General features: G+C 44.3%; 1 protein-coding gene across 4 annotated transcripts in view; it reads right to left on the reverse strand.

Moving 5' to 3' along the window:
- Positions 1–5,464: 5,464 nt before the first annotated feature.
- ETS1 (ETS proto-oncogene 1, transcription factor) overlaps positions 5,465–21,968 on the reverse strand; it is a 63,286-nt gene continuing 46,782 nt past the window's right edge. For all 4 annotated transcript variants that reach the window (XM_023208621.3, XM_023208622.3, XM_023208620.3 and 1 more), the window contains 2 exons: positions 10,201–10,319; positions 5,465–9,256 (listed from right to left, as the gene is read on the reverse strand). In XM_023208621.3, coding sequence (XP_023064389.1) covers positions 9,041–9,256; positions 10,201–10,319 — 335 coding nt within the window. In that variant the 3' untranslated portion in view covers positions 5,465–9,040. The remainder of the gene's footprint in view (positions 9,257–10,200; positions 10,320–21,968) is intronic.

Raw genomic sequence — 21,968 nt, forward strand, 5'->3', positions numbered from 1 at the left:
ATTCTGCCTCTGTCACCAGTTAGTAACGTGATCTCACGGAAATCATTGAAACTCCCTTAACCTGAAACCCTGTATCTATACAATGAGGACGCTGGACTACGCCTCTAAGGTTCTCTCTGGATCTGAAATCCACACTCTGATGATACTGAGACCAAGGACGGGGACTTTGATCATTGCCTTTGCATGCCACCCAAGGGTCTACGCCCTTGCACAGTGCCCGCCACCCATCCACACGGACCCAGGGCTGGTGATTCTGTGTTCTCCACACCTCTCTGATGTGCCATTGCTGCTTCCCTTGTATGCATCTCTTCTGAGCACAAAACAGTTTTCCAACTGGTCTCCCTGCCTCCACCCTTGTCTGGCTCTGATTCATGTTCTACTCCACAGTCAGAACGATTTTCCTAAGCACAGGTCGGATCATGTGACTTAGCCTGCTGGAAGAGCCTCAGGACTCCACATCACTCCTCATACAGCCCACAGGCCCCTGGATCATCTCCACCCGTTCTTGCTGTCCTCTCCTCCCACCCACGCTCCTTTGCACACCGTGCTCTGGATCCCTAAAACGACTTCCAGTTTCTCCAGCAGTGTACACACTTTCTCACCTCTCAGCCCTTGGACATGCATTCCCCACCAGCGGAACCTGTTTCCCTCTGCACTTAACTAACTGCTACTCACCTGCAGGCCACACATTCCTTCAGGTTAGGTTCCTCCTATGTGTCAAATCATAATGTTATTTCACTGGATGGTATTACCCTTTTATTTGTCTATAAATTATAATTTACTAGAATCGGAGTGAAGGGAAAAAAAGTGTTTACCTTCTTCCTTATGGTTTCCCTGCTACTGAACCCAGTGCCAACCACACAGCATATGCTCAATGGATGTTTGTTATCTGAATAAATTTGCTTGGTGGCGTCACTATGTAGGGCACCTTCTAGATATAACATCCTATAATTCTGTAAACTGAGATGTCAGTGACTCTGCATTTTCAGTTTCTGCAAACTGAGAAAGATAAGGCCTCCCACCACCCAATGATCCACCTTTCTTAGTCTCCCGTTCCCAGCCTAAGCACTGTTATTCAGCAGATTCTTATATCCATCAGAACTAATAGAAATAATTATCATGATCAATACTGAATCAGCTAGAATCAACTTTAAACCAGGGTGCATTGCCTAGAAATTGGATTAAATTTAGCACAGCATGGGACTAGAGACAGCACTGAGGGATGAGTGAGGTCTGCATTCCAGTACCAGTGCCATCATTAATGAGGTGACATTGGGAAAGTCCTCTGGCCTTTCTAAACCTTGAATTCATGAATGCCTAATTGAAGAGGTTGCACCAGATCATCTTTAAGGTCTCTTTTGACTCTAAAATGTGGAATTTTAGAATTCTGGCATTTGCTCCTCATCTCATCATTCTCTAGGCCCTTATTGGGTTTAATTAGGAGACCGTGTAAAGTATCATGGGACCAACAGGTACTGCTGAGTAATTATGCCAGGACAAGGGATGGACTCTGAGACTATTCCAGGTACACCAGAACGTGTGGTCACTCTTATTTTAATTTTCTTTCTTGACTAGGCTTCAGATTTTGGACTGTTACTTCTAGTTGCAGAAAGAAGGCTCTTTGGAATCTGTGATCAGGGCTCTGATCTGAGATTTCACAGAGGCCACATTCACGGGTTCCTAGAGCAGCTAACACATGCCACCATCATGCGCATGGCACCCCCGGGCCCTTCCTGCTCTAAATGGGAAATCTGTGCCCAGAGTTAGTACAGCCTGTCTATACCCTGCTGAGTTCATACACCCACCCCAGCCTGCCGGTGTTCCATGATGAGCCAGTGAAGAAAATATATCCCCTTGGGCTCATGTGCACAGCTCTGTGCTATCATGATGAAAACTTGGCCATAGAGAAAACAGATATTTGAATGAACTATCTGTTACCCCTAAACACTGCTCATACTGGTCATTGTCTTCACCGTCATTCTTACCTTGTCTCAAATATGGATAAGCATCTCACATTACAGGTGCACCGGCTGCACTGTATTTGCAAACGTCCTTATTCCCATGAAAGCAGAACAAATGGAACAAAGTTGGTCTACCTGAGAAGTAGATTGGCAGAGGGAGTCCCCCAATTCAGTCACACTTGAAGTTTTGAACTTGCCTTCCCCTGAGATCTGTAAGAATAATGACTATTTCTGATGAACACAACACAGTTCCAAAACCATCTGGAAGCTCCCGGTCCCATCTCTTCTTCTAAAGTTAGGAATATCCTTGTTTCACAGAGGCAATCCCAGACCAAATCCAGCACTCATCATTAGCTTTTCAGGCTTGCGAAGACAGTTGCCACTTCCTTGAGTATACCTGGACATGTGCTATTTCTAGGTACATCTGGGGGACAGCCTTTGACAAGGTATAAGAAGAGTCACAGCTGAAATTGTAGGTTTGCCTATAACAAGGTTAAAAAGAGCCTGTTACTGCCCAGGGTCAGTGGCTCAGGCTGACCATGTGGAGTGGAGAGGGAGAAGGTAGTGACTCTATCTTGACCCTCACTAATTCCCACAAGAGCCTGCTGAAAACATCCTTGTGCTGTGAAGTTGTATCACATGAAATGACCAGGGCCGACCTGATATCAAAGCTCTGTAGAAATGCTGTGGTCCAGAGAGCACGAGAGCCTGAGTGGCAGGAAAGAGAGATTAGAGACAGGACTGTAAACTCAAACGGGCTTTGGGATTGTGCAGCCTGTCACGAGCCTGGCTGGCCCTTGTTGATTTCCTAGGTTGCTGTGGGGAGATGATCATCGCTATCATTACTTTGGATGTCAGGACGTTGAGATACACCAGGCAATCTGATGCAACTGGCTTTCCCAGGGCAGAAGCATTTGCCAGGAACGTGGAAACAAGGAGAGGGACTGGAACATTGAGTAAACCAGGAAATGGCACTGACCAAGGGACAAAGAGGCCACTTTACCCCTCATTTGGGGTTCTAAATTCTCATCAAAGTTTTTTTCCTCAACTTTAAACCTTGTGGCATTTTCACCAATTGATCAACAACTGCCTTTATCAGGCTCCTTAAATCTCTGCCTCACTCTGCAAAAAGTGCCAGGAGGAATGCTTTTCTCTTCTGTTAGTTAGGTGAGGATTCTCACGGCATGGAGGGATCTCACAGAGTAAGGAGATGCCAGCCGCATGCCAGGCCAATATGCCCATAAATGTAAGGGCCAGGTCCTTAATCCAGCCACGAGGAGGGTCAAGGATCCCACCTTCCAGAGCAGCCCCTGGGGAAAAGCAGAGGTCAAAAAGCAGTATGGAAGTGAAAAGGCTTACTTACTGAAAGAAGACTTTGTCCTTGTCCCGTATTTGATGGATGAAACGTACCCCTTAGTAACCAGGCCTGTGGCTCCCAGAGCTGGTGAGCCATCAGCCAGCATCATCAAAAGAGACTTTTCAGAGTTCGACGCCAGCAATACGGCGTCATGGAAAGCACGGGGCTTAGAAGTCAGATGGTTCTCTGATGAACCTGATGACCTCTTGTACTCTCTTCCACTGTAGGCTCTAGAATAAAACGAGCTTCATGCCAAATAAACCTGGAATGTGGATAGATATCTACACAGGGGTCACAAAATTAAATTCTACAGGGACAAGGCAGGAATGTCAATGTGTGGGCCTGGCCTATGAGAGAGAAAATAGGAGACTGACATGCACCTAAAGGAAGCAGCTTCAGTTCAGTGCCCATGGTGGTTGCTATGAAGGAATATGCTAGAATCCAAAGACATCCCATTACCCTACTACAGTACATTCTTCTCTTGGGTTTCCTACACTGTGAAGGTTGACATGCACATCTCTATGGCATGGAAGCAGCCTGTGTGTGACGTCTGGTTCACATGGTTTGCCTTATTGTACCCAAAGCACAAATCACAATCGTTTCCCTTTTTAGGTTAAAATAGTTACATTTCATTCATACACCTCTGCTGATCCATTCTTTTTTCTTTCTGTCTTGGGTGCTGTAGCTTGCTCCAAAGTGTTAGCAGTCGAGTCAGAGTAGACTTGGTTCATTTTCTTATCCCATCACCTCCTGAAAGCTGTTCAAATCTACAAAGTGTGATCATCACCTCCACTTTCCCTCGTGTCTCCTTCTATCCTCACCCTGCCCCATCCTCCCAAATTGTGCAGTTGCTTTGGAAGATACTGTCTCCCCTCCAGACCTCCACCACTGCAGCTTCAACCACGGTCTCAGCAGTATTGTTAAGAGAAATCACCAAAGCCCGGTTGCCTGAAGGTTCCTCCTCTGAACTCTAGCTCCTAGTGGGAGAAGTGTAGGCCTAAGCTGATTTCATTCAAGTACGTCTCGTATCTTTGACCCTGGCGAGCATTAAGTCAGGTACTCGGAGGGATAACAGCAACTTGGCACCGAAGGAAAGCTCTCTGGTTGAACCCTTGACTGAAGCAGAAACCTATTCTCTGGGTGCTGTTTATTCAGGAGAAGAGTTCAAATATGGCCTCAGGTTGGCTCAGGAGTTGTGGCTTTGCCCAGGTTTGCAGTTGAAAACTAAAATAAAAATATAAGGACCTGAAGCCATTTTTCCCAAAGTCTCCAGTAAATGTTGGTGGCTTGACCAGGATTCAGGGGCTGGAGGCTTCTTCGCGGCCAGTCCTGCTCCCTGACCACCAGACCACACAGTCCGTGCTTAACGTGTACTCAGCAAACCTCAAGCTCCAGGCCTGAAGAAACAGATTTTCCAAAAACAGAGCTCTCTTTGTGAACAATTCAGCAAAAATTCACTTTCCAGCTGTGAACTGGGATTCATGTTGCAAATGTTGGTGTTAATGAAAAACATCCACCTTCTACAGTTTCAGCAACAAGGAAAAAGCACCATGCACGATGTGTTCCTAAGCACTCCCCTCCAAAGCACTTATAAATATGATTTCATTTATGGCATGGGTTGCTAGGGGTTCTGACAGATATTATTATTCCCAATCTTCAGCCCCAGTGAAAGAGTTGGGGCCAAGGAGATGGATGTGAAGGGCCCAAGTTGCCACAGAGCAAAATTACTATCAGTGGTGGACACAAGAATACTGTTCCTTTCCCACAGGATGCACTAAAGATGTTCAACTTTCTGTATTCATATCAGGAACGGTACCTAGCTTAAATCAAATGTTTATCTGTTGAGTCATTAAAAATTTTCTTCACATGGCTCTCAGTCCTTCAGACATGAAGAAATTAGGTCTGACAAGGCCAGGGATATTCTACAAAGGATGACAAAATATATTCAATGTTTGGGATGTTTGATGACTTCCCTATATTCCTATTATAGTTCTCACCTTATTAGGAAATCTTTATCACCAATGGTCCTGAGCCAGTGAGATCAGAAAGACTAAACTGCATCCCTCTGTGCTTGCCTCTGGTTGGTTGATTTGTCCTGCTTTAATACATGATCCAGACAAGAAAGAATCAAGCCAAAGCCACAGCATTATGAATGAAATTCTTTGTTTTTAATTTCACACAGTTTAAAATACAATATGAAATCAGGCTACAGTATATAAAAAACTCTCCAGCAAAATGATGTGCCAGCATCAGCTACTAAAATAAACAAACAAAAAACTCCGCCATAAGAATTTTTTTGCATTTAAAAAAAAAAAACAAAAAACATCGACACTTACATCGCTACATCTCTAAGCTACCTCAGTTCTGATTTTTAAAAAGCACCTGCTTTTCCTTTTTTTCATTTTGCTTCTAAATTTTCAGCTTTTAAAAAATATAAATTATATGAAAATACAAGTTGGAAAATAGTCAAACACAATATAACATCTTTTTCATCCCTATACTTCTCAGCTTAAAAAAAAATGTATTCTTAAAAAAAAGTTCAATAACTGAGGCAGTATTCCTGATAATTTTATTTTAATATATATATTTTATATATGTATATGTATACATATATTTATGGTTCCTTGAAACTTCTTTGGAATGTAGGTAAGAGTTCAACAAATTTATATAGACCCCAACAGAGTAAGCGGCATGCACAGCATGACTAGAAGAGAGAAGGTGTATTTCTCACCATGAAGGTTAGGCAGGTTAATGCTCTAAAACCCAGAGTGTTCATCTCCAAAGTGAGGAAAAGCACATCTGATCTTTGAATGCTACCTCCGATCCCCACGGCCACAAAATCAGGGCTCTATGTAGGGAAGTCCCTCCCCAGAATGAGGAAGGGAACAAAAGTGACTCTGAACCCTAAAGCCAAAACCGACAAAGGTTAAGGCATCTCTGGGAAAATAAGGGTTTCACCCAGCTAGACCAGATTTGCCCATCCTTCCTCTGAAGTTAACATGTGTTTTTAAAAAGCATAAACGCAACATTTCCAGTGTATAAACCACCCACCACTCTTCCTGGGATGGTCTCTGGCCTTTGGACAAAGGAGAAAAAACATCTGGCCAGATCAACAAAGCTGTCTTAATTAATACACTATCTACAAATCCTGAAAATGGTGGACCTAGAGAGAAAGGGAATTTTAGCAAACAAGCGGGCGGAGGAGCACTAGGAGGCACTTCCTTATATCTTATCTGCTAGAGGAACTGCAGGAGTTACACTCACAGAAGGAGAGCTTCCAACATAAATTTAACAGGAACGGTGGATGCTTTGAGAAAGTGATTTTATGCCTGGTTGCAAACAGCAAGCAATAATTGATACCCGGCCTTGGTTCTACTCTTACCCATTATTGAAATGTGGAAAGACTTACCTAGAAATCTCAGGTATTATTTCAGCTGCAGTTTTGCATGTCTGCAAACACACACACACACACACACACACACACACGCACACGCACACATTCACATACACCTTTTGCCAGTGCCCAACAAAAATCACATAATCTAAGAGAAAACAATGTAGTCCAAACAGTTCCACCCAACACTCCCTGAGCAGCTCCTAAAATATTTTGAGAGCTTCATTAAGGCACCTGCATCCAAAAGATCAAAATAACACCGCTGGGATAATTCTGCCTTCGCTTTCCATATGGATGCTCCAATTCATCAGTACGGGTACACTCATGAATCACAGAGCTATGTTCCTGATAATTCTGCGTCTGCAAGAGGATCTGGGAGTAAACAACAATCAATTTTCTTAAAGATACACTAGAAAGTAGTTAGTACTTCCAATTTCTCATCCAAATCCCAAAAAGGGCCAGCCCTGAGAAGCTTACCTGAAATATGTCTTTCCTTCTCTCACGGAAGTCCAAAAAAGCCACCCCTCCTCCTCGTCCTTTCGACGGGGCAACTATAGAGTGAGGGAGGTTCTAATTGTATTAGGCACTTTTCCTCACGAGTTAGATGTTGACTTTTCCCCCAAAACTCCATTTTCAGATTCCCCCTCACAACCAGCAGAAAGATGACTACCTTGCTTGACTATGCTTGTATTTAAACATTGGGGAAACGAAAAATCTATTCAAATCTCATGGACAACCTCATTCTCTTCACCGAATCTCCTTCCTTTGTTTCCTTTGCCTTCAAGTCATTCCTCTCTTCTGGAATTAACCTTTACTTACCCTGTGCCAAGACATCAGACCCAAGTATGAGGCCCTAGCATCACCTGTGCCATTCATTTTGCATACACAGTCTCACCTGACATCCTACCGTACTAATTTAAATTCTTCAAAGGAAAGCCTTGCACTTCTCTTTCAAAGACAGCCAAGTCACATTTTATTGAAATGCTCTCTTAATTTCCATCACTTCTAAAACTCAGCAAGGCTAAACTCTTCAACTTAGGTCAAGTCTCAAGTTACTCTTTCACTCACCAATCAGAAAGCCATACATTTCTCTCTACTGAATAATAGAGCTGGGGGTGAGGGGTGCAAAAAATGGATGATTCTTGGAAAATAAGACATAAAAGGAAAATTACAGAGTGTTAGTTTGGAACGACATGCATTCAGGACTTATTTCTTAAGACCTGAGGGGCAATGCCCATGCATACAGCTTTTATTCCAAGTCATCTATGCTACAGATATAGGACTAAGAAAGAACCAAGTCAATCTTCCTCCTTCGATCTCCTTTCCATGACTTCAGCAGTGCTCCTACGTTTACTGTGGTCCAAAACCAGGGATGCAAAATACATTCAGTTCAAAGACTCAATGCTTCTTAGCTCAACATTAAGTCCAAACCCCGAGAATCCACTAATAACAAGTAAGTAAAGGGATGTACTAATATTTTCTTAATTGTAGATGACATTCACACACATAATTCCCCTGTACCCAAATCAGCATTAATTGTCCTTCTTATATAAGTCCCATGAATTTGGGATCCCTGATCTCAGTGAGAGCGTTTTGCTTTTCCAATGGGGTCTATATAAACAGTTTTCTTTCACTGTGACAGAATCCTCAGCCGGCAAATAAAAACAAACTTACATGATATTGCAATACTGAGACCACCTTAGAGCTTAAGACGATTTTTAAGAAAAAAAAATACTGGCACAAAATTTAATAAAATAAATTGTAACACAACAATGGTTTTGGCCCCTCCCCACTGAAGTCCATCTTTGTTTCAAAACTAGAGTGATAGGTAAATAGTTCTCAGCTTTTAGTGCATCCCCCCCCAAAAACGTGTTTCATCCCACCCACCTCTTTTTTGCCCTCCCAGACCTAAAAACAAAAGCAAATTAATTGCCTTACATCAGTTTCATGAGTTCTGATGTGACAATGTCTCTTGCTAATGGGTCCACAACTCAAGACACTTTTTCATGGGTGATTTTTTTAAATGATTGGACACATTAGTCTTCTTTCTCTCTTAAGCCACAGCCTTCAAGCTTCTGAGAAGACCCTTCTCCCTCTCCTGAAAATTTGCTCAAGAATTTCTGGTCCCACCCACCCCACAAGTCCTGGCTTTCCTTTTCCAACTGCACACAATTGATTACAGCTGCAACTGACTTAGCTCCCACCCCTGAAGGTAAAAAATGAGTTCTGGAAAATAAAAAATAGAATAACAATTAAAAATTCAGAGTCCAACCAACACGGCTGTCCTTGGAAGGTCTCAGCAGGGTTTCCCCAGCCCCTTCAGTGCCATCACTCGTCAGCATCTGGCTTGACGTCCAGCATGGCATGCAGCTCCTCAGGGGTGTACCCCAGCAGGCTCTGCAGGTCACACACAAAGCGGTACACGTAGCGTTTCCCCGCTGTCTTGTGGATGATGTTTTTGTCGTAATAGTAGCGTAGGCCACGGCTCAGTTTCTCATAATTCATCTTAGGTTTGTTTTTCCTCTTTCCCCATCTCCTGGCCACCTGAAATTTTGAAAGAAAAATAAAGGAGGAGTAGGCAAAAATCTACAAGATAGACCAAATATATATGTTTGTATGCCTATGCTATACCCATTCACGGTGACCCATGATGCTCCAGTAAGATGATTTGAGATTCACGTACGTATAGAAAAAATTTTTCTGGCCTATCGCTTCTGAATTCCATTTTTCATGGGTTGGGGAGGGATGGGAGTCACAATGATTCTTTAAGTTGATGAAAACACAGTGACCCTGAACTTCTGTGGAATAGGATTAAATATTTGACTTGAAAAAATAAATGAAAAGCCACACTATATGCTTTCCTCTTTCCCCATATTATTAGTAAAATCTCCTTGCTTTGCAAGCACGAAATCTAACAGGCAAGTGTGAAGTGGAGGAGCCGAGCTGCAATCATACCTGCCTTTCATCAACAGGAAGTGTTTTTTCCATACCAGCGCACAAACATTTTCTCATGTCTGCCAGAACAAAGGTGTCATCTCTCCTGTTCATTGTTTTTTATCCTCAGAATTGGGCATGGCACAGAACCACGACTCCACAAACATGTGTGTAATGAAATAAGAAACTAATGAGCCAATCTCCCAAGGCCTCTTGAACTGTCTAGCCCCTTTCACACTCACAGAGCCACAGGGCTAGGAAGAGGCTAAGTCGCAGGAGGCAGCTCTGTGGGTGATAACTGACCTACTGCCAGGCACATCAGTGCCTCCTATCAGCTAATCCTGTAAGACAAATAGGTAACATAGATATTTTCTCTATTTTCCAAATAATGAAACTGGGGCTCAGACAGGCTACCTAGCTTGCTCCGGGAGTGGCAAGTGGCAGAGCTGGGAATCGCAGTCCTGGAAAATGTCATTCAGGTCCCCACCACCCCTTCCAGGGGGTTTCCTCTCATCCTTCCTCAGCACAGTACTCGCAAGCCCCTCCTTCCTTACCTCATCTGGGTCAGAAAGTTTGAATTCCCAGCCATCTCCTGTCCAGCTGATAAAAGACTGACAGGATTTATCAGTGAGTAATTCCAGAAGAAACTGCCACAGCTGGATTGGTCCACTGCCTAGAAACACAAGCCATTGTGAATCATTACACCAGATACTCAGCACTCTATGCAGCTAATCCCCACACACACGGCACTCCCACATCCCTCTTCTCTCAGCCCATCCAGCCAGGAGAAAATGAGGGCAACAGATAGTGCACATGTCAGAGGAAGTGTTATGAGCTCGAACAGATAGAAAAGACAAAGGCCTCCTATAAAACAAAAGCATGGAAGAAAATGTGTCAAGTGCCTTATTTTGATTAACTTAAGGATCGGTTCATTTTTATTGCTAAGCAAATTCTAGAAAGAGAATACTGTGCCTATCCTCTGAGATATTCTAAGGTAGCATAATCTTTTACACCTTCAAAAACTAAGTCGTTATTTTTGCCTTCAGAAGTAAGAAACATATTAACGAAGGAATGAATGTCTTTGCCAGTTCTGAGCAGAAGTTATGGCTCATAAGCACTGCTCTCTAGTAGGCAGCCTGTGGCCCCTGCTTTGTGAGGAAGAAGGATCACTATCCTCGGGCCCTCTCACAAGGAAATAGATGTTAAATATCTGCTCAGTCATAATATTTCTCTCCACTGCCACCACCCTCCCTTCCAGTCCACTTACAGGAAAGCACCCAAACTAAGAAAAAAAAAAAAAAAAAAAAAAGCATCATTACTATTTGAGGGATTAACTTTCCACCCAGGAAATCCTCAGAGGTCAGATGAGGACACACACACACTTTTCTGTCTTAGCCATCAATACCCTGACAGTCAATTTATTCTATGCTAAAGGTTTATATCACACCGATTTCCATTCAGGATAATTTTCTCATTTGAAATGAAAATGCCACCAGGGATTCTTAATTTACAGGTGTAGGTAGAGAGACAAATAGGGGTTCAAAAGTCCGTGCTGCTTGTTACATGTCTACACTGTCCCTTATAACAGAAACTGGGCAGAGCGGGACTGGGAAAGAACCAGTGCACATCTCTGGATATAGCCCAGGAAGCTCCAGGTCATACAGGAAAGTTTGCTCACGAAGGCTCTAATGTTTCACCGGAGTTGCAAATTTGTCTGATCCAAAGTAAACTGAGATTTAACAGGAAACAAACTTTAGGTTCCCCCTCAATCTAAAAAAGAAATTGCCTTCATAATCTATAAGGGTAATGTCTTGTTGAATCTCGTATTTGTACAAGACATGTTCACATGCATCATTGTGCTTGCTCCTAAAACCCACACCCAACCCTCTGCTGTAAGGAGAAGCACAAGTGGTCTTTCAGCTTCCTTTCTGTTGGCGCAGAAAAGGCGCTCAGCAAAGTACTGTGACTTTGCTCCGAGCCACAGTTAGCGAAGTGATGGTGCTGGGTCTAGTACCCAGGCCGTTAGACTCAAAGGACCAGGGCAACCTCCAGTGAAGTAAAGAACAGCTACTGACGCGAGCTATCACCGCACAGCCAGAGGAAGTCCTCCTCCAGTAACAACTTCCTAATGGTGGTTTCCAAGGCTCCTCCTCAGCACTTGCCACGCTAAATATGAAAACATGGAACAGCTCTACCTCCTCTTTCTGAGAATGGACCATTAGCTCTTTAAAACCATCTTGCAAGAAATACCTTACATGTATTCCAGAATAAAATGACTCAGTGAATGCCTACAAAATAAAGGAACATTTGAACAACAGCCCAGAGAGCTGCACTGGTAAAGCCCTAGCTTCCCCTGTTTCTACTTTCATTCAATAAAAACCATTTTGTATTCAACTCAGGGACATTTGCAGGTTTCCTGGGAGTTGCCTAAAGGCGTGAGCTACTCATTCTCTGCCTGGGTTCAAAAAACTAACCGTGACATTCTCAGAGGAACCCACTGAGAAGCCATCCTAACAGACACAAAGAGGTAAAACAGTAAATCGCTCTCAAGAAATGCAGCTGCCAGAGCCCTGGTCACAGCATAGGTTTCTTGGAGAAACTCACAATAACTACAGAGACTGAAGACAGACATGAAGAAAAGCCACCTACCCCAAAGCTATGTAAAAGGAGCCTTGGAGGAGACGGGTTTGCTTTAGACCCTGACCGAGAAAAACTAAGGAGTACTATGATTGATGGGGCACCCACTATGCTGTAGACACTGTGACACCCTACACTTGTTTCCTTCATTCCCCCCAATAATTCTGTGGGGTGGATGCAACTGTTGTGCTATTTGTTTCCACCGCTTCACAGCAGAGAAAACTGACACACTGCGAGGCCATTTAGATCAGCAGTGGAGCAGCCAGGACTGGAACCCAGGCAGCCTGGCCCCAGATTCTTCATCTCAGTGCTACCGTTGCCCCCCTGGACATGACAAGGCCAAAGGCCTGGCATCTAAACTGCCTGACTGAGTGCAATGTTCCAAGGGATAAGGGGACCTGACTTTAAAAACTCTCTCCCCGACTTCTCATAGCAGTTGCAGGACACGGGATAGCCAGTGGTTCTCCCAGTCATCTGACCACCAGTGGCTGTGCCAGCCCCCGCCACCGCCTCCACCTCCACGGGTGATGTTTCCAGCATCCTCTTGTGGTAGCCGTTATGTTATGTTACCTCATTGTTTCTTCTTCCCGGTGTTCACCTTAGCCTCTCTTCTACTATCTGAAATCTCTTTGGGGCACGGGGTCTCATGACACCAAGCCGAGGAAAAGGATGGAAAGATCGAGATCCTTCCGCCAGATGAGTCTTTGGCGGGAAGCGGTCAGCACATCTGCCCATGCTGGAAAACAGGGCCCAGGAGCGCACTGCAGTCTCCTGCCCTTGGGACTTGGTAGCCACAATGCAGAGAGGGGACCTTCGATTCCCGTGGTTTGCACCAGCTCCCAGAGGAGGAACCTCTGACGGAATGGTTAGTTTTCCTTTTCTACCAGTGCATTTTACAAATTGAAATGTCAAGCAGTCATAGGCTGTAGATGCCCCGCCCTGCCCTTTCTCTGTGATGTCAGTGTATGGGACCCAGTGGGTCTGGGACAGAGTGAGTGCTCACCGGAGGACTTTTGTCCTCATTGTGACTTTTCCTTTGTTCAAAATGAATGCAAAAAAAATTAAATTCAGGCTCTAGAAGCCCAAGTCCTAGGTGCAGAGCTCTCTAACTCTTTTTTTTCTGTTTACACCCAAGGAAAGAGAGAGGATAGACAGGAAAAGCAGATACCTAAAGAAATAATGGGAATATGAATGGGAAGAAATCTCTCCCCTTGGCTTCACAATAGGACAGTCAACATAACAGAGATGTCAGTTCCAGGCTCCTTCCCCCGATTCCTGCAGAGAAACCCCACAGGCAAACTCCAGCCTAACTGGTACACACAGGGCTCACCCTTCAGAAAGCCCACATTTTTGGACCAAGTGAGAGGAGTTCATGATGGCCACTGAAGCTTCCTCTCTAGCACCTTTTGGCTGACTCCTAAATTGCCTTTTTGTTGTGGGGAGCAAGAGAACTAGGAAAGACATGGAAATGTTCTTCTAGCCAGAAACACTGGGCCAGGGTGGGCTCAGGTCCTGGCTGGGCCAATGGATAGGCTAACACAGGAGCCTGTTTCCACAGCAATACATCACCCTCACTTCAGGTCTGGCAGGGGACTTTTATATCCTAAACTTGTAAAGCCTCTTCCTCCATTCTCCCTGCAACTCCCCCTCATCCCTGTGCCCAGTCCCTTCCACCTACCCAAATGGACTGTGGTCCCAGTGACCTTTGTCCCCCAGAGCAGAAAACGGTACTAAGAATAGCGCCGGTCATGGGAAGGGGAGCTCACATGTTCAATGTGACTCACAATGGTATCCCTGTCTGGGATCTCCAAGGCAGTCAACAGCACCCTTCACGATGCTGCCCGGGAGTGTCACACATCAGGAATCCGGTGGCATCACTGGGAAAGTATGCTTCTCAAGTCAAAGCTCTGAGCCACAACAACAGAGGGGTCCCTGTTAGAAGGAGGTCTCTTTCCAGAACCATGCGGGCGGGGGGGGGCACCACACACACACTCCACACACCCATCTCCCATGGCACGGAGCCTCCACACCCCCTGCCGTCTGCTCCCTCTCCACCCTCCCTCTCAGGCGGCTGCAGGGGAATTTCCTTCTACTACTTTGTTCTTCTCAGCCTCTGGACAAGAGGACAGTTCTTACTACACACGGACAGGCCTGATTTGAAGAACATGGTACAAGCTCAGAAGAAGAAATACCAGGTGGGAACTTGAAGAGCTCCCAAGCCTACAAAGCAAATCACCCCAAGGATGTTCACCCGCTAAGGGGACCCCCAAGCCTCCTCAAATCTAAGGCAACAATCTCACTTTTTTAAAAAACATAAAGCTTCAAGTAAATTCCTGCTCATTTGGGTCATATTTCCTTGTCTGGGAGCTGCAAGGCCCATTATCTGTCTCAATGAGGAGCTGGTTATTAAAAATCCCCTGCTATTCTGGTCCCTTGCCCTGAGGCTAAGAACTGAGCAGTATAAATACATATATATCAGTGGGCTAGGACAATGTGTTAGTAACATGCTCTTGATGGAAATCCCTTCCATTTGCCAATTTGTCAGTATCATTCTTCTCATTTTCCAGGTCTGGGAGTTGCCTGCCTGTGACAAGGACATCCTCACAGCAAGTGATGAGGGTCAGGTTGAACTTCACTTTTTCCTTCTACTCCTTCCTCATTTCCATTTCAACCACAAGTTCTCACTCTTGTCACCTGTGCTCTGCTGAGAGGCGAACACAGGCGCTTTCTTCCAAACAGATGGAGGTCAACGCCGGGTGGGCACTTCCCAGGCAGTCTCCTCATGTCTGCATTGTACGTGGCTTACACCAAGATCACCCCAATGGTTTGGTCTCTGTCCATTTCTCCCATCACTGGAATATACGCTCTAAGGACAAGGACTTTGTTTTTTCACTGCTTCAACCCAAAGCCTAGAACGGTGCCTCACCAACAAACACCAACAAACACTAACAAACAAAAAAGTATTTGCTGTTGAATGACTCCTGTGTCATTTGACATGTTCTCCTTGAGAACACAGACTGTATCTTCTTCTTGAGCCACATATCCTCAATGCCAGGTATGACAGCTTGTCTTCAGCAGGTACTCAATAAAGATTTTCTAAATTACATGACTGAAACAAACCTCCTCTGAAGAAAGGCGTAAGGATTAGAAAGGCCGCTCAAATGGCTTCTCTCTATTAAACTATATTTGGGGCCAAACAATATGGGTGACCCTCAGACTGCATTTCATCAACGTGTTCCCAAAAATGAAAACGACCACCTGTCCTTTGGGAGTTAATTTGCTACTTTAAGAAGCTAATCCCTTTAGCTCTATTCTAAAAGTCAAATCAAATACCTCAGTGTGGGCAGGACACCACATTTATTTTAACCTATGAAACTCTCATGGTTGGTCACCCTTGCAATAGGGCTGACTCTGCCCTGATAGCACACATCTGGCAGGTGGCCCTAAAACAGAGGAACAGGCCTGGCTGGCCCCTCCCTTCCAGCCAGGTGTCTCTACCCACAGCCAAACGATGATGGCAAAAACAGAACATTCGAATCCAGAAATGACCCATCTGTTCACAAGTGTATCAACCTGCCTTTCATGCTACCACAGGAGGACGCACCTCTGAGGGTGGGGTGCATGACTCCCCATTCCAAGCATCACCCCTTTCTGTCAACCCTCTTCTAAATCACCATTCAGAAAGGTCCCCAAATCTCCTGATTTCCATTAAGTTTAAGGACAAAACAGAAAATATCCTGACAGTTTCTTGCCCTCTGGACCAAGCTCAACCTGAAGCCGCACAAAGTCTTGTTGCCTGAGGACGAGTAACTCAAGAAACTGTACTGCTGGACTGACTGGCGATCAAGACACTGGGGAAATTATTTGAAGAAGAGTAAGGGTCAGGAGTGCTTGATATTTTGGCTGAGTTCTCTGCCTCTCATTTCTTCTGAGTTGTACATTTCCTTTGCCCCACCCTGACCCAATCTTATCTCATCTCTAACACACTCCATGTATAACACATTCTATAACTGGCCAATACGGCCTTGGTTTAAAGACTCACTATGTGTCAATATATTCTATAAACATGTTCCTGTATCAATGGCTAGTAACTCAAGGGCAGTGATTGGGAATATAACTTCCAGTAATTCAACTCGAACAACAAAGAACATTCTGACAGGTGTTTGGAAAGCAGACTTGCTGAACACAATGATGAACAACAACTTTATAAACTTGTATTGTTGCTGAGATAGCCAGTATCTAACCATGAAAAAGAGTAAGAAAACAGTTCTCAAATCAATTAAAACCAGTCTTTGACTGCCGAGTTCATGTCTCTTGCATGTTAGATCAAAAACGAAACAAGGAAGAGTGTCAAAAACATTAAAAATAAAAGCCATTTTACATGTCAGGCAGTGGAGTACTGAGTGATGATGGCATCCTATAAAATTAAAATATCTGATGCCTGTGGGAAAGCCCCGGGTAGGGAGTCAAGGGTACAAGGCTTCCATATCAGCTCTTCCCTGAATCACCCTGCAATCTTATGCAACTCATTTAATCTCTCTGGGCTTTACTTTTTCCTTCCCTAAAATGGAAATAGTAATCTCTGCTTCTCTTTACTTTATAAAAATGTAAATTAAGTCCTTATTACAAAAATCTACGTATATACATATATATATATATAGACAGAGAGAGAGAGAGAAAGAGACTTAAAGAGGTGAACAATTTAGGAGCAATTGAACATACAATAATGGAATTACACAGAAGAATGAAACAACAGAAAATATATTTTTAAAAACAATTTTCAGTAAAAGACAAGGGAGAAAAAAGATGCATTTAAAAAAAATATAAAAGCACTAGAAAAAAATCTTATTAGACTTCCAACGATTAAATTGGCCTTTTGTATGGCAACTTTGAACAAGTAGAAAGTTGGAGGTTAAGGAAAAAAAGTTAAAGTATACACATGTAAAAATTTTTAATATTTTAAATGAGAATAACCATTTAGGACTTTTTTAAGTTAGGAAAGACTCTGAAATCCTTGTTCCTATGTTAAAAGTACATATGCACAAAAAGAGATAGCAGATGCAAACTGCTTTGCAAGTGAAAGTATCACAGACATATATGGTTTAGGGAAATCTTGGCCACAGATGGACTTAGATCCTCTTTTCCCGATGCACCTTTTTCCTTAGTCATTCATGTCCCTCACCAAGTATTCGTCACCTAATTATTATACAGAGGTCCCCTAGAGCAAGTTCAGCACCGTTCCCCACAAATGTCAATAGTTGGGCCCCAAAGAGACGGGTCCCACCAGCATTAACTGGGGTTCAAGCAGAACCTCTTGTCCAGTCATCAGTGCCCAAGACAGGCTTGACAGTAAGACCAGGTGGCTGGCAACTGGCCAGTGGAGTCCTCTCACCTGGAACAGGGTTAAGCGAGGCTTATTTGGCCAGTCTGACTTGGGTCTGAGAACAAGACAGTTATGCATTTTTAGGGTATGAGGGAAAGACCTTTGTTTTTGCTCTGGCTCTGCACACCTGCAAGTGCTCAAGTACACATGTGTGGGGGCGGCAGCAGGAGAAAGGGGACTGTTCCTCTCTTAAAGGGGCAGTCTCTATTCAAATGCAACCACCTTTCTTCTAAACCCACCAGTAACTCTGTCTAACACATTCAAGCTAACACTCAGACACAAACTTGGACAGTGAGCCAGTGAAGCTCACGTCAGGAAGTGGGTTTCTTTATAGCTCTTTCCTCCTGATGTCTTCTAGGTAACCGGTTCTTTTAGGAAGTCACCAGAGATGGGTTAGGTTTGGATTTGGGGGAAGGGGATAAGAACTTTGTTATAAACCAAAGAAATGGTTTTTCCAGTCACTATAAATGCACAAAGAAAAATCTTCCTAAGTATGTAGGTAACGAGAAGAAAGAAAGGTATGTTCACTGATCAGGGTTAGAAAACAGAACTTCAGAAGTCTGAAGACTATAGTCTTTTCTCAGTAGGATTCTCAACTTGATCTCTGGAATTTATTTTATCCTAGGGGTTAAGTTTTCCCTGCATGTCAAGAATGAGAGAAATCACTAGTTAGGTGTATTAGAATTCTCGGAAGGTAGTTGAACTAGATCCTGAGGGATCATTTGCACACCGAATTTTGTAAGCATTTATCCAGCATATAATCTCTGAACACTCCTCAAATGTAGCCAGAGTGTGCTGAATAGCAAAACACAATATTAACAACAGCATGGAGGTAGCAGAACAAATACTTTTTGTTTCACCATAATGTGATGAGCTGAAAGTGTCCTACCTACGCCTTTAAAGAAAAAAGAACAGAGAGCCCAGCCTTGAGAGGCCTCCAGAAGAAACTCCACCGCCTCGGCTCTGAATGTCAGACACCTCCACAGACCTGTGCCCTGACAGCATCTCCAACAAAGCAAGTCCCATCCTTGTTTCAGAGTTTAAACTTTCACATTCAATCACTCTAGGAGAACTTTCACTCTCATTATCTCTCAGGGAGAGGTGAGTCACACAAAAGACAATACAGTTTAGGGAGTTACAGTCAACAACATGCCTTGAACTCAGAAGCCCATCACGGGCCACTGAGAGTGTCGGGACACATGGTCTTGGGTCCTGCCACATGGAAAAGCTGGGCTGGTCTCAACAAGCCACGTTTATAGGTCAGGTCCCTGCGGCTGTCTACTCAGATCTCCTGCTTCAAGGAACATTATTGACTGGCTCTACCATGTCCACACCAGAACCACCATTCCCGGGGGCTGTTCCAGCCAGGGACAGAGCATGGTCAGGGCATACAGGTCCACTTCTGGGAGACACAGAGCTCCTCCAGCAGACAACCTTGACACAAGGATCCCCTGGGCCCAGTCAAAGTTTTCTTGGAACAGAGCTACAGTTGAGGGCTCTTTCTACCCAAACCTCCTCCTTCCAGACCTGCAGCACGGTCTGAAGGTTCCCCTGCCTTCTCTTCGCTGCCTCCTCCCTTTTTTTCCTTCATAGAGGCTCCTTCCGTAAATGTCTTGCACATCTACTCATGTCTTGGCACCTGCTTTCCGGCACACTCAAACTAACACGTCGTTTGAATATTTTCTGACATTGTGAAAACCCTGAAAGTCATCTTATTTGTTGTTTGCTGTGTGACATTGGGCTAGACCTCCTCCTCTAAAAAGAAAAACAAAAATCTCGATTCCCTCATTTACACGGTGGGCATAACAGAAACTTCCTAATGTGATACTTGGTGAAGGATTTAAAAAGTCAGTGTATATGAAGGAGTCTAAGCACACAGTAGGAACTTAATAGATCCAGAATTGAGCTAAAGAATTGAAGAGGCCTAATCTATTATTAAATACCTGCTATGCCCCGTGACACTGCCAGCAATTACTGCAATCCCGTAAGTAAAATGCGTTGTTCCCTGGCCTCAAGGAACTTAGAATTATATTGGAAAAATAAAAGGTTTGGAGAATACCATGGATGGAGGTGACAGCTAGCACTTAGAGCCTAGCTTTCTGTATACCCAGCACTGCTCCAGGCGCTCTCCATAAACTAATTCATTAGTTCTCACAACAAGCCTATGGTATAGAAACTATTATTACTGCCATTTTGCAGATGAGGAAACAGACACAGAGATGTGAGCTTGCCAAAGGTTACACAGCTGCTCGTTGGCAGGGTCTGACTCCATGCTCTGAATTCTACAGGGGTAGCCCCTGAATGTTGCCCCTGGTAAAACCACATGGGATGACCACCCTTTCTTGTGTTTACCCTGGACTTCTACCTGCAGGCATTGCCAAGTGACTGACGGGGTGCTGATGAGTGCTCCAACCTGCAGGCGTCACATGCAAGTCACTTTGGGAGGACAGGAGGGGCAGAGCTTCTCTTGAATGAGCCTCTACACAGAGCAGCAGCTGCTTAACTCTCTGCAGCAGGGGAAGCCATTCAAGGAAAAGAAAGAAGTGCCAAGGGGGCAAAAGCAGGGTCATCTGGGACACCTGGCAGGGCCTTTCCCAACAGAGGTGATGGGGAGTTTCCGAGGCCTGTTGTTTAAAGGCAATGAAGACTGGTGTGGATGTCTCAGCAGCACGCTGGCTGCATTCTGCTCAATGGAAACATTTTGCTTCCTCCAAAGGTGGAGCTTCAAACTGGAGACAGAGTGGAATTCCAGAACAGTCACCACCCAATTCCATTATTTGTAGTGAGACTTTATTAAAGAAACAGTGACCCCAAAAATCAAAGACTCGGAGACTCCTCCTCTAAAACAGGCAGTGGGCTACACCCAGAACAGAGAGGTCAACCTGTGAGTCTTCTGGTGTCCAAAATCCAGGCACCCTCTAGGCCTCAGAGAGTTGTAAACAGCACCAGGGTTCGAGATACATTGTACAGGATGAATAGATCTCTTCTGTCCAAAGACTGCTTGCCAGGTATTACCATAGCTGAATCAAGACACTAAGGTGGTTCAGCCAGTTGCGATCTTCAAAAGCCATGACAGAAATAGGGAATCACCACTTTCCACATTTTTAAAAAGACATTTAGAAAAAAAAAAAAAAGTTCACAGTAAGGACGAATCCTTTTACCACGTGATCTTTTTCTACTGGTAGCAGATGATTAAGAAAAATTCATGCAAAACTAATTAGGTAGGAGGCAGAAACAGTGAAATTACTCACAGGCAATAGAAAACAGCTTTGCCTCCCAACCAGTTCAAATCTTCCCGGGAATTCTCCTCCTCGATGCTCCAAAGTACTTTCCCATCAATCATATAACTGAGCAGCATGTGAGTCTACTGCTCCACGGAGATCCCCAGGTCCACGCCAGGCACCCCTTTAGGATCCACTGCTAAACCCAGCACAGCGAATGGAATCCCTGCCAGCATCTCAGCTGCTGGCTGACATGAAGGCTCTATTGAAGCTGAGGGGGCTGCCAGTTTCCTGCAACTGGTTAATTACAGCAGCCTCTGAGTAACAGAGGGAAGACACTTTGTTTCCGTCCTTCTCATTCCCAAGCTCTTTTCCTCTTATCCAGCCAGGTGCTGCCCAAGGATGCTCTACATAGAGACTGCGATGGCTTCAGCAAGCCTGGAAGCCAGTCCCGGCTTTGCCTGGCCTGCAGACCTCAGTGAAGCGCCCTAACTTCTCGGGGCCTGACTTTAGCCAGTTTACACTGTCTTACGCAACAGCATTTACATGGAGAGACTTTAGATTCCAGAGCTTGGCTCCAGTAATCCCCCCAAATTAAAAGGCCTAATCAACATGCCCGCAGCACAAATTCACACTGCACTAGTAACCTGCTTTGACTTTTTCCTTATCACTAACTTAGGCTCATACCAAAAGTTTCCTCAGTTGTTGCTTGTACCTGAATACGTTGAGATTATTTTGCAATTGAGCTTTCCTTCAGAAAACTGTGATTTCAGCAAATGCTGCCAAATCTCAGGTTTCATTCTGAATTGAAGGGCTTTGAAGCACTTCCTTCTGCAGTAAAGTTGTTTATCTTCAAAAACATGTTTTAGCAGTAGTTTTGGGTTACTGAACCCTAAAACTCAACTAAGAGCCAGGACCCTAAGGTTCTGGACTTGGCCCTGGGACTTTCTTATTGTGTGACTTTAGACTGGCTCTAAAGTCATCTATGAAATGAAAAGAAGAGGATTTATTTCAGGGCAGAATCAATTTGAGAGGACCTAGAGGAGAATGTATGGGGCTTCTTTTTCTGCAAGACTAGTAC

The sequence above is a fragment of the Piliocolobus tephrosceles genome, chromosome 13 (assembly GCF_002776525.5).
Source record: "Piliocolobus tephrosceles isolate RC106 chromosome 13, ASM277652v3, whole genome shotgun sequence".
Classification (NCBI taxonomy): Eukaryota; Metazoa; Chordata; class Mammalia; order Primates; family Cercopithecidae; genus Piliocolobus; species Piliocolobus tephrosceles.